The 16978-nt window shown below is 41.0% G+C and overlaps 1 protein-coding gene across 2 annotated transcripts; it reads right to left on the bottom strand.

The window, feature by feature from the left end:
- Positions 1 to 293: 293 nt before the first annotated feature.
- Positions 294 to 3353, bottom strand: LOC141754312 (stathmin-like). 2 transcript variants are annotated; one of them, XM_074613268.1, is made up of 5 exons: positions 3249 to 3353; positions 1742 to 1785; positions 1479 to 1651; positions 1128 to 1319; positions 294 to 1029 (listed from the first exon to the last, which is right to left on the bottom strand). In XM_074613268.1, exons 2-5 carry the CDS (start codon positions 1755 to 1757, stop codon positions 967 to 969), a joined length of 444 nt encoding a protein of 147 aa, XP_074469369.1. In that variant the 5' UTR covers positions 1758 to 1785; positions 3249 to 3353; the 3' UTR covers positions 294 to 966. The 2 variants fall into 2 exon arrangements, with proteins under 2 accessions (XP_074469369.1, XP_074469368.1); XM_074613267.1 differs by having other exon boundaries at positions 3170 to 3311.
- Positions 3354 to 16978: the final 13625 nt, after the last annotated feature.

The following is a 16978-nucleotide window of genomic DNA, read 5'->3' as shown; positions in this document are numbered from 1 at the left end:
ATAATGTTCTTAACCCTTAGACACTTTCACAATTTATTTTGATTAATTCATAATTTTTTATTTCTGTTGTATGACTAAACCAACTTGGCACACAGTGCTGTAACTTTGGCGACCCCCATGTTGGGAACCAGTGCTCTACAGGGTGACATCAATATCAAAAAGCAATCAAAAACCTCACATGCTGTCTCATAATTTGCGTGCTAATCAGCTCATTGAGTGCATGTGTTGTTGCTCAACCTGCCACAGTAGAACTATGCCAAGCATATAGAACAAGACACAGCAAGCAAAACCAGTGTGTTTACATTTTTTTTTATTTGTTTTAGTACAACAGTTCAAGTCAACTAGCCAATGTATCTATTGAGATGCCAAAGTGTATTGCTCGTTTGCATTCCATGTGTAGACCCCCTGTTCTGTGATGTTCAAGATGGCATCCATTTCCATGTCTGGCATGTTAATTCACAGCTATACAGCAAGAAGTTATGTGCTTTGAAAACAACCCAATATTTTTACAAAAGCGAAGAATCAGCAGCGGCACGAAAACAGCAAACTAGCAGAATCTGGGTAGCAAAGCCGCACTAAACACCTGCATGTATAACAGCCAACGTCTTTTTATTTTAATATACAGTTAAGTGCCGAGAACAGGTGTGGTTCACAGGGACATTATTCACTATGAAATAGGCAGGGATAAAAGACCTATGCATAGAAACATGCTTCCTCAAAAAGGATAAGTACACACTGCTAATTTCAAAAAGGGCAGAAGCTGCACTGACAAGCTACATATCAAATGGAATAGACTCAACAAGTGGGGGAAATGATCCACAGCGCAAATACACTTATAGCAGGAGAATTGAAAAATTCACAAAGTGGAACTTGGATGTATTTTAAAAAAGGTGGGTAGTGAACACAACAAAAAATAAATCAATCTTTGGATACGTAAAAAACCCTATACAATCCCGTTTGCAGCCTTTAGGCTTCTTCAGTGCCGTCTTTGGTTTCCTTGTTCTTTCGCACCTCTTCCAACTTCTTGTCCTATTAAAGAACAGGAAAAAAAATAAAGGGTTAAGTTCCAACAACCTGGTGGAAACTGGTGCAACTTCATCCATTTAACATTTAACGGAAACACTGACCTTCTCCTTGAATTTCTCATTCATCGCTGCCATAAGTGCTGTACGGTTCTCTTTGTTGGCCTCCATCTTCTGATTGAGCTTCTCCTCTGCCATCTTACTGAAGTTGTTGTTCTCCTCCATAGCCTTCTGGAGCACTTCCTTTTCATGCTCGCGCTTCTCAGCTAAGTGCTTCAGAACCTCGGCTTCATGGTTCTGAAAATAGGATGGTTAAAAGATAAGCTACTACACATTTTTGTTTCCCCACCCAACATCCAAATGCTGATGTGTAAGAGACTAAAAGGGTTTCAGATTTAAACAGCGCGAAATTACAATCTCTGGGCTCAAGATTTATTACAATGAATAAATTTTTACCTTGCGTCTCTCCTCCGCAGCGTCCAGCTTCCTTTGAATTTCCTCCAGTGAGACATCCTTCTTCTTGGGAGGCGACAGGGGGAATTCGCCCTTGGCATCTGGGGCAGGAGTACCCAGGATGACCTCAAAGGCTTGGCCAGAGGCACGCTTGTCGAGCTCCTTCACTTGGATATCTGAAAACGCACACATAAAAAAATAGGTAAAACAATGCATTAATGCACAATTAAGCAAATTCAAATATTAACTTAAGAGATATAATTCACCTTCGAGAGCTGCCATCTTTAGAGTGAGTTGCAGGTCAATTTAGCTGAAGGGGAAATATAAGAAAAAGGTCAGATTGTGATTCACTGTCTGATGAATTCATATTAGCAGATGGCTCTAACATTAGTGACCTCTAGCGGAGGTTTTACACCATTTCCAGAGCAATGGTAACACCCTGTGGACTTCTGCAGCACTGCAAGCAACCACCGCCCATCAATCCACACAAAAGGCACAGACCATTGTTTATCTCCTAACTTGTGGCAGAGCAACGACATTCAGATCAATCTGTGAGGAATCGGAAACCGCTTCACCAGACAAGAGGGAGGAGGAGGAGGGCTTTTTCAGAAGCTAATTGTTAATGAACGACACAAGTCACATTTTGTTGAGACAAAAGGCTGTGATCAGGGTGGGTACGGCTGGCAGTGCCAGGTGCAGACAGGCCTGGAGTCAAGCAGACAATAATGCACCATCTGAAATGAAGATTAGTGAGAAATGAGCATATATTATGGAGGAGAATTATCCATCAGGGAGCACCTGTTCCTTGCACAACCATGTGTTTGAGGCGCAGAAGGCGGATAGCTGGATCATTGTGCTCAAATGTAATGTAATATTGACTTGGTAGCAGCTGCCATGTCATTTGATCAAATGAGTCATCATGAAAAATCGAATTAGTGAAAAGACCCCTCCCTTAATTGTTCATAAAGACTACCAACTTGTAGCATTTGTATGAGGTTTGCTTTAATGCCAAAACTAAATAACTACCTAAATCTCATTTTGACTTGATTAGAATAAAGGTTATAGGTGAAAGCCCACACCTTTGCAATGCCAAATTGATATTTTTACATTTTACTGTCGCCTTAACAATGATCCTCGCTGAAAATAACCATACATCATGTTCATTTAGATGATCTAAATGAACATGATGTATGGATCTAAATGAGATCTTTGTGGTGTCATTAGCTGCAGCAGCATCAGACAAAGGCGCCTTTTGACAGCAGCTGCAACACAAAAGAGGAGCTCGCAGGAGGCAGGAGGGTTATTATACACAGAAAAATGTCGAATAAATCGAGCATTGGTGCTGTTGAGGGGGTGAATAAAAAATTTTACAAAAATGCGATTGTCTGCTACCCACAAATCCACAGACATGAGACAAAGTCCTCACCCACCGTCTGTCTGTCTGTCTGTCTGTCTCTCTGTCTGTCTGTCGGTACCAACTGTGCCAGCAGTGTCTGCCACCATGCAACACCATACTGTCTGCCACCATAAAAACACCATACAACCCCATACTGTCTGCCACCAACCATACAATACAATAGACTAAAACCCGCCAACCAGCCCACATTAAGAGAACAAACAACAGACCTTTCTGTCCCGTTTTTTTCGCCTGCATCTCTTAACAACGTCATTAACTCAGCAGTATGTGTACTTACAGACGGAGTAAACAATCCCTGCGTGCTGTTATTCGGTGGTAAAGATGATGCTGTCTGTCTGTCTGTGTGTCACACCCACCTCCTCGAGCTGTGGATGCTGTGCTCCTCTCACTGAGTGTAGCGGTGAACCCTCTGCTCGAGCTACCACAGGCGAGCACATAAATGCAACCAGGGTGGGTGACGTCACGCCGGTTGTGGCCAATCATCGGTTGGCTACTCCACTCCGAGGTGCTTCTGGGAATTGTAGTTTTTTGTGATTTCAAGTCAACTAGCCACTGTATCTATTGAGATGCCAAAGTGTATTGCTCGTTGTGTAGTGATGTTCAAGATGGCATCCATTTCCATGTCTGGCATGTATAACAGCCAACGCCTTGATCAAACCTTGTGCTACGTCTTTTTATTTTAATATACAGTTAAGTGCCGAGAACAGGTGTGGTTCACAGGGACATTTTTCACTATGAAATAGGCAGGGATAAAAGACCTATGCATAGAAACATGCTTTCTCAAAAAGGATAAGTACACACTGCTAATTTCAAAAAGGGCAAAAGCTGCACTGACAAGCTGACTAGTTTTTTTGTGATTTTTTTTCATTTAGACAATGAGCTTCAACTATTCCATTGGTCAAAAATTGATTAATAGTGTTTTGTTATTGCAGTGGACAGCAAACTGGGTGAGGTAGCAATCCACACTAATATATTGGAAAGCAGTTTATAGGAAAAAAAATGGCAATTGTTATGGCCATTGTTCCCTCTTACAGTGATTTTTGTCATTGCCCCACCCATTGACAGACAATTTCACCATTGTAACAATAGGATTGTTTGTTCCTCGTTGATGTTGTTCTGGGGAACTGTTAGAGTGTGACACAGACCAAAGTAATGCTAGCTAGAGCTGAGTTAACATGTGGACTGTCGTACTGAATAAAGTCACAAGTAAGCAAGTACAATGCTTTAACCGTCCATTCTGTATGGTTTATGAAGAACGGAACAGAATGAAACAACCATCACAAATGGATTTTTTTTTTTGGCATTTAGGTTATAATTGGTTTTAAAGTGCCAATCTAGAAGATTTTCATTAGGTAAATGTCTGTTAAAGTGGCAGTAGGCAGTGTGTTTTCTGGCATCATTGGTCAAAAATTCCATAATAACCTTTCAACATTTTGTAATTCAAGTGCTCTGAGAGAAAACTAGACTTCTACACCTCCTCACTGCTCTGTTTTCAGACTTTAACCAATCACAGGTCATTTCAGAGAGAGAGCATTCCTATTGGCTATGCTCCAGCTGGTGGGCGGTGCTTGGTATTTCCTCAACTGATCTCAACATGGCTGCCGGGTCACAAACTTTCTCATTTTACACCTAAATAGCACCCTACAAGATGTTTCTGAAAACATTTGAGGCGAGAAATAGGCATTACAGTAACAGAATATAAATTCACATTTGATCAGCGCTGCCTAGTTTGACCGTGTGATCGGAGTTTGCAAGTGATTGACAGCTGCTCAGAGACGGCAAGGCTCTAGCTCGGCTTCGATTGGTTGTTTTCCTCCGGTCTTTGAAATCTTGCAGATGCCATTAGGAGCAGTGGAGGCACATGATTTTTTTTTTTCACAAATTACCTGTTTCATGCACTACTGTCAGGATATAGTGAGCGTTTTATAAAAATAACTTTTTTTAATCATATTTGCTCCAATCTTGCCTACAGCTACAAATGAGGTTAACACAATGATGATAGGGCCTTTGGCCCACTGTTTTAGCTTAAATCAAAAGGCCACTGACGCAATATGGGTATGTGATATACGCAGGTAAAATAGTCTATTGTCCATTCAAGATGTATGTGTTATTGATGATTTATTAATCCAAAAAGCAAGCAAGCAAACAAAGCACAAAGAAAACATGGATGTCGCTGCCTCACCCAGGTGCATGCTGGTCCTATCTTCCTACCTATTACATAACCCGCAGTTGCCGACAGTGTTACCCAAATCATAAACAAAAGAAAACAAAAGACTACTTAGCCTACGCAAAACAAGAAAATAATTCAACTAAACAAATAACTAGCAAAAGAGAACACTATCATAAATTAAGTCTACATACGTCACCTAGAATAATAAATCGAACAATAGTACTTATTATTTTTTAATAAAAAAAAGGTCACCCAAAGAGATCCCAACTTCCAAACTACCAAGCTTTCAAATAGACTCATAAAATCATTACAAATCTATTTTCCAACTCCTTAAAATAATTCTGGAAACTGTAATCAAAGTCACCATAACTGAAAAAAAACATATTTTGATATATTTGGTATTTTAGGACTTTCTCCTAGTTAATAATCCAGTGGTTTTAGATGTTGGAGCTGATCCCTTCCAGTTCTGACCATGACATCTGACCCCTACTGGGGGAGAGGAAAAAGGAGGAGGGAGTGGTGTCAATAAAGGAAATTATAATAAGATAAATGTCATGAATGTTATCCTGCAGACAGCAGGAGGCCTGAAGCAAACTGTCCTACAGGAATCGATTGGTAGCAGACTGCTGCAGCACACTGTTCCTGTTCTGCTGATACATGCCCGCAGTGACATCAGCACATACAGCCTTTACTGTGTAAGTTACCAATGCTGAATTAGCAATAACAACTGGTGCTTAGTTTAAGGGCTACACTGCTGCATTTGGAGGACCAACATGCTGGGCAGGACAGTGATAGAGAAATTGTACTACCCAGTCTGTCATAGGCAGAGGTGGGACCACGGCATTGTTTTGCATGTCACAAGTAAATCTCAAGTCTTTGCACTCAAGTCCCAAGTCAAGGCAGGAAAGTCCAGAGTCAAGTCCCAAATCAAGACAGTAAAGTCCTGAGTCAAGTCCCAAGTCAAGACAGGGAAGTCCAGAGTCAAGTCCCAAGTCAAGACAGTAAAGTCCTGAGTCAAGTCCCAAGTCAAGACAGGAAAGTCCAGAGTCAAGTCCCAAGTCAAGACAGTAAAGTCCTGAGTCAAGTCCCAAGTCAAGACAGGGAAGTCCAGAGTCAAGTCCCAAGTCAAGATAGAAAAGTCCTGAGTTAAGTCCCAAGTCAAGACAGTAAAGTCCTGAGTCAAGTCCCAAGTCAAGACTGACAAGTCCCAAGCCAAGTCCCAAGTCAAGACTGACAAGCCGCAAGTCAAGTCCCAAGTCAAGACTGACAAGCTGCGAGTCATGTCCCAAGTCCAGACAGACAAGTCCCAAGTCGAGACAGGCAAGTCCAGAGTCAATGACAAGCCCCAAGTTTCGAGTTCTAAACAAGTTATATTGCTTCACCCAAGGTAAGAGCGCAAAAATACCAGATGACACAGAAACAGCTGAATAACATTGCCATCTCCTGTGCTTTAGGAAAGGAATCATATTTCTTATTCTTGCTATCATCCCTTTGCTTTATTTGTCAATATTCTTACAAATAATTAAAATCATTTTGTCCCCAGATAAAATTTTCTGTCCCTTTTAATCTGATTAATTGTCAAAGCTATTGTTCATAATTTATGTTGCCCAGAAGTTAAAGTACCTTGTGTGCCGCTGCCTACCTCTTAATTTATGGTCAAATCAGTGTTAAATATTAGGTTTTAAGTGATATCTCTGAATCTTTGTGGCTCCTGCTCTATGGTTTCAAATATCTCTCCAATAAAACTGCCAAGCATTATGTAAATGGAAATGCTTGGACTGAATTCAGCTCCAATCGACCTAACCTAGACTGTTTGATTTCAGACTATTTTTAGCTTAACGTTATTCTGACGACAAAGCAGGAGCAGATCAGTGTTTGTTCAGTCACGGTGATGCTGGAAATATTTGTAACCACAAGGCCTACAGTTAGATCTATTTTTACTGCTGCTGCCATGTGGATGTCATTTCATCTTGTGATTTAGGCCACTGATTTATATTTTTGTTGAAGCTTTCAGTGGGATGTTTCAGTGCAGTGAGAGAGAAATCAGTTGCTGCACACTGGAGGCATGTATAACATCCTCTCCTCCATCAGGAGTGTAGCTCTGACTGGACTGGTCAGATAGTTACGGACAGCCTGATTCAGTCTCACACTTTACAGTAGCAGAGTCACCAACAGGGCTTTCACAGTCTGAGAGGAAACATAATTACTCACATCAGCACTCAGACATGATTCTTCGTTCCCCAAAGGTCACTGGTACAAATCCCCCCAGGGTGTGGCTGGGGAAATTGAAAGAATAACACACACTCACAGATAAGGGGCAAGGTGCCTTTGAGCTGCTGTTAATGCAGTTGTCACTGCAGGACCTGCGCAGTGGTCAACAATGTGAGAGCGCAGTTGTATACTGGGCAGATTCTTGTGTGAATGTAATGCACATATTTCTGAAAACAGTCACACAACAGTCCAAAATTGTTTATCTACTGATTCTACGAACTGAACAGTCATTAAGTCGAAAGAGGAGCCCTTAAGAGTTTTCGTAAAAACTCCCATCACATCCCAGTCTTCATCAGCAGAATGTGAACATTTGAACTAAAAGGGACCAAGACCACGACACATAAAGCGAGTCAATCTCATAGACTGTATAAAATATGGACATAGTCTCTGTGACGACACCCATAGGTTTCTGAAGCACCCGATTTGACTGTTATCAGGCCATCAAATAAGGGTTATCAGTTGCTATATGCACCATAGATGTGGGTCATTAGGGTCCTACTATGTTATAAAAGTGAAAGTGAAAGCAACACCTTCTAACATGTTGTAAACCTGAATGGAACGTTGTGGTGCGGTGTTAGGTTAAGACAACCAAACTACAACTTCTCTAGGTTTAGGCAATAAAACTACATCTTCTTTAGGTTTAGGCAACATAACTACAACTTCACTTCTTTATGTTTAGGCAAAAAAAACAAAAACTTCTTTAGGTTTAGGCAACAAAACTACAACTTTTTTAGGTTTAGGCAAAACAATTACAACTTCACTTCTTTAGGTTTAGGCAATAAAACTACAACTTTTTAGGCTTAGGCAAAAAAATACAACTTAATTTCTTTAGGTTTAGGTAATAAAACTACAACTTTTTAGGTTTAGGAAACACAGTTACAACTTCTTTAGGTTTAGGCAACAAAACTACAACTTCTTTAGGTTTAGGCAACAAAACTACAACTTAATTTCTTTAGGTTTAGGCAACAAAACTACAACTTCTTCAGGTTTAGGCAACAAAACTACAACTTCTTTAGGTTTAGGCAACAAAACTACAACTTCACTTCTTTAGGTTTAGGCAATAAAACTACAACTTAAATAAAATAGTTAGTCGAGGCTTCAAAACCGTGGTCCACAAACTAATGGGTGACGTTTTAGTGACTATGTCCACTAATCTGTGGTCCAGATATGAGACATTCTGCAAGAAAGCATATTTCCAAAAATATCACCCCTGTTACAGTCTTACAGTACTGTATACTAACTTGCTCTGCTCCGACATGTCTGACAATACTGTCATGCAGAACTATTCACTAGCAGTGAGTGTGAGTGTCATATAGTGTTTTTCACCTATCAATATGCCTGTAGTGTCCTGTGAGTTCAGTCCCAGTCAGTTCAGTGTGGCTGAGCTGCTCTGTCCTCGTGAAGAGGAACAGATGGTGTTCACGGCCTGCCAGCATCAGTCTCCCCCCTCTAACTGGATCTGTGGTGCTTCACAGGACAAAGACGGGCGAATGAGAGCCCGAGAGGGCAGGAGGATGCACGGGGGGGTTGTCAGCACGGTCCAGTGGCAGCACCAGCCAAAATCTGCAGATGTGTGCGTGTGGAAGAGGATTTGGGTCTCGGTAGAGAATCGGCTGTGTCTGGCGGGGCGAGGTTTTGTTTATGTGTGTGTTTGTGTTGCTGATTATCTTTTCATACATTCAGCCTCGCGGCTCAGATTGAAAAAAAGTGAGTTTTGGTATTCAGGTCATTGCTTTGAATTAGAAAACTTGCTTACTCATTAGCATTTTTCGATGAGTTTTCAACAGCAAACATTTTCTATGCCTCACTTTTCCAAAAACAGCTTGACAGAAATGATTCATGGTCTAATTCAATGTGTTCTCATCCCACCTCGTCATATACTGACACTCTGTCAGACCCCTTGGCAGGGCCAGCTCTAAATTTCGGATTTGGAGCCCCCCCCAAATGAAAAAGTGTGAGAAAGAGAGTTACAGGGGTGAAAAGTGTATTTCTCTTATTTTGGCAACATGTCATCCGGAGTAGGCTCTCATGACCACGTCCCTTTTTGGAGGAAAATAATCCAGTGTCCCTCGTAGACAGTAACAGCGTAAAAAGAAGAAGTTGAAACATGTCTCCAAACTTCTACTTTAAACAAACCGGTACTAGTCATAACGCTATGCCGAAGAGTTGCTGTGTAGTTGGTTGCACTAACAATAAATCCAAAAATGCTTATCTCTGATTTCTTCCTCTGCCGTGTCCTAAAAAAGATATAATAGAGGGGCTTTATGTCTCCACGCCAGTTTTATATCCCCCAAAAGGTGGCGTAGCCTTGACTTTTTGCGAAGTACCTGTATGTGCCGGCTCTGATGTATATGTTTAGAAGACGTTTAGTTTAGATTTATTCCTGCTGTCTCCTCAGAAATGAGTCTCCTGCATTGTGAATGTGTTGGAAAAACATTTTCGTGCTGAAGACGGATGCTGTCCGACAAAACGGCGCACAGGGTTAACCGCATGGTGATTTCAAAGCTTTGTGATAAAAGACCAGACAAGTGGTTGCATGATGGGAAACAAGGGGGTTATTATTAATCTATGCATCTCCTACTGGGATGCCACTGTGTCTCACACCATGGTTCACGCACATCGACAGCTGATCCATGGGAAGCATTCCTCCCAAGACCGCAGAGGAGTGGGACCGTCCTTTCAGGAGCACTCAGCCATGCTGGTGTGTGCTGTGACTGGAGCTGGAAGTCTGACCCATTTTCAGTCCACATAAACACAGCTACCTCCCTATCCACCCCCCACCCCCACCGTCATCACAGGCAGTGGGATCCAATAGTGAGCAGATCAGGGAATGGGGGGCTGGGACTCCTCAATGTTATCAGTTTGTGCTGTAATTGTCCACATAGGAAGCCTGGCAGGCGCATTGTTTCTCTCTGAGGCTGTTACATGTGCAGGTAGCCGTAACACAGAAATTACACATTAAGTATCAAGCGTAGATGAAGAAAAACAGTGACATTTGCTGCTCGTGATGAGCGATGATAAGCTACTGCTGAGAATTCAACCCTCTGAGTAATCAAACGCTGATTCACAAGGAACACGAAAGCCCTTTTTGTAAATATTGCATGCAAGGCGATACAGTATGTCTTACCGTTACCATGACGCTAAATCTGTAGGGCAGTCATGTTTAAGTGTGGTGATAACTTTTATGTAACTGTGGGTTACATAATCACTAACTCAGCTGCCTTCCTCTCTGTGAGGCTGCAGGCTGTCTAGAAGTGGTTTCAGCATCGCCACCCATGCATGACATGCAGTATGTACTGCAGAAATATGTTGTGTTAACTCAAAACAAGGCCAGCAATTGTGATCCTTGTGTAGATGTAGATAGCATTGATAAAATCATATTGGGCAACATTTGTGACCTGCCAAATAATATTAAACTATTGATAATTCTTATTCTTGATTTTAATTTTATTCAAATTTTAGTTTTTTATATCAAAACAAGTATAAACATGTTGTGCGACGAAATAAGAAACAAAAAACTCCATAGTGAACACATGACAAAATAATATGAGTGGGATGAAGCATACAGCAGGGTTGTGGTCTTTCCCCCATACTGTTCCTAATAACCACCAATAACCATTGGTTATGAGGAACAGGAGCCTCACCCGATTCGACTGTTGTCAGGTCATTAAATAAGCGTTATCAGTCACTATAAGCACCATAGATGTGGGTCATTATGGGCCTATTACACCTACTGTGTTGTAAAAGTGAAAGTGAAACTTAAAAGAAACACGTTCTAAAGTTCTAACACACAAACAAAAAGGTTCTTTAGGTTTAGGCAAAAAAACTACGACTTCATTAGGTTTAGGCAAACAAACTACAACTTCTTTAGGTTTAGGAAACAAAACTACAACTTATTCAGGTTTAGGCAACAAAACTACAACTTCTTTAGGTTTAGGCAACAAAACTACAACTTCTTCAGGTTTAGGCAACAAAACTACAACTTCTTTAGGTTTAGGCAAAAAAACTATGACCTCTTTAGGTTTAGGCAAACAAACTACAACTTATTTAGGTTTAGGCAACAAAACAAAAAATTCTTCAGGTTTAGGCAACAAAACTACAACTTTAAGTTTAGGCAACAAAACTACAACTTATTTAGGTTTAGGCAACAAAACAAAAATTTCTTCAGGTTTAGGCAAACAAACTACAACTTCTTCAGGTTTAGGAAACAAAACTACAACTTATTCAGGTTTAGGCAACAAAACTACAACTTCTTTAGGTTTAGGCAACAAAACTACAACTTCTTCAGGTTTAGGCAACAAAACTAAAACTTCTTTAGGTTTAGGCAAAAAAACTATGACCTCTCTAGGTTTAGGCAACAAAACTACAACTTCTTCACGTTTAGGCAACAAAACAAAAAATTCTTCAGGTTTAGGCAACAAAACTACAACTTTAAGTTTAGGCAACAAAACTACAACTTCTTTAGGTTTAGGCAACAAAACTACAACTTCTTCACGTTTAGGCAACAAAACTACAACTTTAAGTTTAGGCAACAAAACTACAACTTCTTTAGGTTTAGGCAACAAAACTACAACTTCTTTAAGTTTAGGCAACAAAACTACAACTTCTCCACGTTTAGGCAACAAAACAAAAATTTCTTCAGGTTTAGGCAACAAAACTACAACTTTAAGTTTAGGCAACAAAACTACAACTTCTTTAGGTTTAGGCAACAAAACTACAACTTCTTCAGGTTTAGGCAACAAAACTACAACTTCTTCAGGTTTAGGCAACAAAACTAAAACTTCTTTAGGTTTAGGCAAAAAAACTATGACCTCTCTAGGTTTAGGCAACAAAACTACAACTTCTTCACGTTTAGGCAACAAAACAAAAAATTCTTCAGGTTTAGGCAACAAAACTACAACTTTAAGTTTAGGCAACAAAACTACAACTTCTTTAGGTTTAGGCAACAAAACTACAACTTCTTCACGTTTAGGCAACAAAACTACAACTTTAAGTTTAGGCAACAAAACTACAACTTCTTTAGGTTTAGGCAACAAAACTACAACTTCTTTAAGTTTAGGCAACAAAACTACAACTTCTCCACGTTTAGGCAACAAAACAAAAATTTCTTCAGGTTTAGGCAACAAAACTACAACTTTAAGTTTAGGCAACAAAACTACAACTTCTTTAGGTTTAGGCAACAAAACTACAACTTCTTCAGGTTTAGGCAACAAAACTACAACTTCTTCAGGTTTAGGCAACAAAACCCACTTATTTAAGTTTAGGGGAAAACGTCGTCTTTTGGGTTAAAACAACTACAAACACAAAGATAACTACACATTGTTGGTTTCACACGGGATGCAAATTCCGGTCTCCTGGGTGAAAACCCTGTTTTGTGTCTCATCCATTGTCCTCGATCTCCACCCATTATGGAGTTTTGTGCTGTCTGTACCACAGTGCCGAACTTACACTTCTGCACCTGCCATAATTACTACGGTCGCTAGAAGTCGCTGTCGTGTTCTATTATACCATCTTTCGGCGATCTAACATGTGAATAGATGATAAAACGCTACCAGCGAGTGTAGTAGGCCCCTATTGACCCACATCTACGGGGCCTATAGCAACTGATAACGCCTATTTAATAGCCTGACAATAGTCTAATCGGCTGGTATATGAGATAAGACAGTATCCTGTGGAACTCTTCCTCTCAGCTAAGCACGACCATCTCCAAGAAAAACAAGTGTACTGTAGATGTGACATGATGAAGATAAATGCCTTTCATAATGCCATAGCCTGTATCATCTTATGTAACATAAACATTTACATACTGTATACTTAATATAAAGACTGCACTGTAAAAGTGTAGCCCATACACCAGAGCCAAGAAAACAAATAGTAACCCATATAAAAAGGAAGAGAAAAAGATGGAGACATAGTGTTGCATAGAGATTAGATTTGACTTATTAAATTTTATTTACATACATGTTTCTATTCTGACTAAAGACAACTAAGGACTGATCAAAGAGGACTGGCTCAGTGCAGCTTTCTTTTAGACCATAGTGCAAGGTATAGGTGGAAAGATTCATATGCAGTACGTTGACCTATGAATAAGCAGTTGAGTGTTTGCTGTCTTTTACAGATGTAAAAGATACAGACTCACCTGCTGACCCCTGAGGTCAAAGCGATTTCCCCTGTCAAGATCCAGATCCTCAACCTCAACTACCACCCATCCTTCAGTGCCTTGCAGTAAAGCTGCAGCTAATCCTATAGGCCCTGATACGCCAAGCCGATGGTCTGCCGCCGGAACGTTTGGGGCAATCGGTGAGTGTCTGTCGGTTTAGTTTTTTCAACTTTTCACTCTGATTGGCTGTTCAGCTTAAACAAATCAGTGCACGAGAAGAGAAATGGAAGTGAGGAAAGCAAGCCAACGAGTAAAGTCAAGAGGAAAAACATAGAAAGCTCTTCTCATTTGTCATCTTCATCTCATCTGATCGTTCCAATACACGGATATTTTCACAACGACATGGCCGTCTGGAATGAAGCTAAGCGGTGAGTGAGAGTGGTGTGAAAATGGTCGGCAAACGCCGCTTTGTTTCATGTACATATCATAACGACGGCTTGTATATCCGCAGTCCTCGGTATTCCCGTTTCCCTTTTTGAATGACAACTTCAGACTACCGCCGCCTGCTGGTGTGGAGAGTTATTTCATCTCACGCAGGCGCAGAAGGTACGTGCTAACTGGCCGTCGGCTGTAGTCTTTGCAGTGTGTTCAAGTGCAAGACAAGACAAAGGCGGCGTGAGGTGACGCAACAGTCAGCCTTCATCGCCGCTAGTTCTTTGATGTCGGTTTGGTGTGTCTGGGCCTTTAGTCTCTGCATTACCCCTCCAGCCCCACCCACCCCTCCACCTTGGTGTCCACCTCCCACAGTCCTGTCGCCTCAGTCTTGACACAATAGTCCTGTTTGGGGTTTTCTCGCTAATGACGCCCAACAGATGGGACTCACTGAAACAGCAGACTGATAAACCTTTTTGTTGCACTGACTCACAGAGAGCAGCGGTGCAAGTCACTGTACAGTAGTTTGTACAGCTATCGTGAGGGAGAACATCAAGCAGGAACAAAACATCGAGCAGTGGTTGATATTAGCCTTAAATGACAGGATTAATAATGCATAATGGCTGGCTTTGCCTCATCAGCAATTGTTGACAGTAGACATTCAAGTCTATTTGGCCTTTAGATAGCAATCGGTTGTAATCCCTTATGAGTCGTAGAATCTAATTTTTCCATTTTTTTGTATTCATGTGTGATTATGTTGGTCCTTAATAGTAGCTGTTTCACATAGTGAGACCATTTTTTTTTTACCTCACTGTATACAATTACCTGTGGTGACCTCTAGGATGATCACAGCCTCATGAATCTTTACAACCACAAACAAGAGACCTAGAGCATTCAGAGGATGGATGGCTTTCCTAGCTAGATTAACAATAAGGGGGTTTCTGAGCAGTTTACACAACAGAAGTGCTCGCCATCCAATCGCCGAAAAATGCAATTCCTGCAGAAATCTCCAAATGTCAAAAGTTTTTGATACCAAATCACAGCATGGCTTTTTCTTTGCTGTTCCTCAAAGTCTTGGTGTCTTAATGTGATATTTTGGAGGCATTATTGATAATTTTTATCAATTCTCGAGTGTTAAAAAAATGGTTAAATTTAGCACCAAATCTGTGTAACAAATGGTATCAACCGATTGCTACTAATTTGTTTTTTAAATGTTTTGAATATGTTTGCACCCCAGTGAAACCACCGGAGTAGCAATGAATTAGCACATTACTACATTTTTATTTTCTTTCTACAATTTAAAATATGTTTAAAGGAGCAGTGTGTAGGATCTAGCGGTATTTTGCGGTGAGGATGAAGATTACAACTTCTCCCTTGTGCCAAGCGTGTAGGACTGCTACAGTGGCCGACGCAAAAACACGAATGTCCCTCTCTAGAGCCAGTTGTTGTAAGAGTAGAGTGCTTAGAGTGTGCGTGTACGTGTGAAGTGAGTGGTGAAGCAAGAGAGAGAGAGCGGCGTCGACGAGAGCGAGTAACATTATCGACTGCAAGCGTTCTGGGCTACTGTAGAAACATGGCGGTGCAACATGGCGGACTCTGTGGAGACGACCTGCTCCCTATGTAGATATAAATGGCTCAGCTTAAGCCCTTGCCCTAACCCTCGGGAAAAAATCGAACTTAAAATAACTACCCAAAATTAGTCAGGACTTGCTCCTCAACCATAAGGCTTAGATGCATATATTTGGTCTCATTTGAAAGGTGAGAAGCTAAGGAATAAGGATGAATCAAAAGTAAACTAAACTATATTTCCATGGAGATCACAATGGAGAAGCAATTAAAAAAAATAAGATTTTTTATCCTTGCCTAGCATAAAATCTTAATTTCAAAGGCATTATCACCATTATAACAAAGATCCCATAGATAATGATGCCATAAACGGAAATGCATGCATATGTTCCATAAATAGATCATCTTCCATCCTGACTTTTTTGTAACTAGGCAACAGGGTACGACCCATTTGAACCCGGTACCGGGTCTGTCGAGCTTAAGAGGCTTAAGTTACGAAAACACAATTCTTATTTTCAGGTGATTATACACTAAAGAAAACATAGTTATTCATATTATATTTAATTTCTGCGAGTAGATTCCTCTAAATGTTACACACTGTTCCTTTAAGAATGCATAATTAAGGCGGCATTAGATGATAATGGTCTACAGCTTGAGCTTAAGTGTTGCTCAGACCTTCTTTGTCATCATTTGTTGTTTTTATTGTTTGCATCATGTCCCATTAAATTAATATGTTCATGTTTGTCAGGTTGAAGCCGTTTCTGGCCAGCGTGCAGGATTCTTTTATGCATCAAGCACTCAACTCTTTGGTTGACATTTCTTTGCTGCAAGTCAGACCCGAGTGCTCTGACTTGAAAATGGGAAGCAATCTAGTCTGAAAAGAAGGTGAAATGTAGAAGGTAATACTTTGATGTCCTCCTCCATATTCATGCTTTAGATAAATATTTCATTTTGGTGTTGCCCTGATGTTTTCCAGCAAGCCGTCCCAGGCACAGCCTATGGTGAAATAAGAGCCCACTTGGGAGAGCTTGTTTTCAGCACGGTAAAAGCAGTCTGAGCCCCGGAGCCTGCTTAAGGCCGAAGAGGTGGGGTGATGGGAGGGGTGGGCATGTGGTAGGGAGGATAAAAAGAAAGATGAGGCGAGGGATGCAATACAGATAGGGAGCAACCATGGCCTGAGAAGTGATGCAGGGTGGGGGCATAGATGTGTGCTGAATCAGGGCTTGTTACCATCACAGGGCTCCTCTGAGACTATGATGTCAGCCCTGGGACGGGGAGAGGAGGGGAGGCAAACAAAGGGATGAGAGGGACGAGAGGGAGGCGGAGGTGGAGAGGGGAAACCACACGGGGACTGACAAAGAAGACCTGCAGACGATCCACAGATGGCTGCTGAAAGCTGCAGGCAAACACAATGGAGATGTATTAGAGAGCTGCAAATCACATTTTTGTCCCCCATGATGAAATTTGTTTTATGATACTTGTTATTGATTTCTTCTCAATTACACTGATTGGCTTAATTTATTTCAGCCCAGTCGCACAGCAGTTCG

This window comes from Sebastes fasciatus, chromosome 17 (genome assembly GCF_043250625.1).
Source record: "Sebastes fasciatus isolate fSebFas1 chromosome 17, fSebFas1.pri, whole genome shotgun sequence".
NCBI lineage: Eukaryota > Metazoa > Chordata > Actinopteri > Perciformes > Sebastidae > Sebastes > Sebastes fasciatus.
Note: the sequence above shows the minus strand (reverse complement) of the source record. Positions and strands in the feature narration are given on the sequence as shown.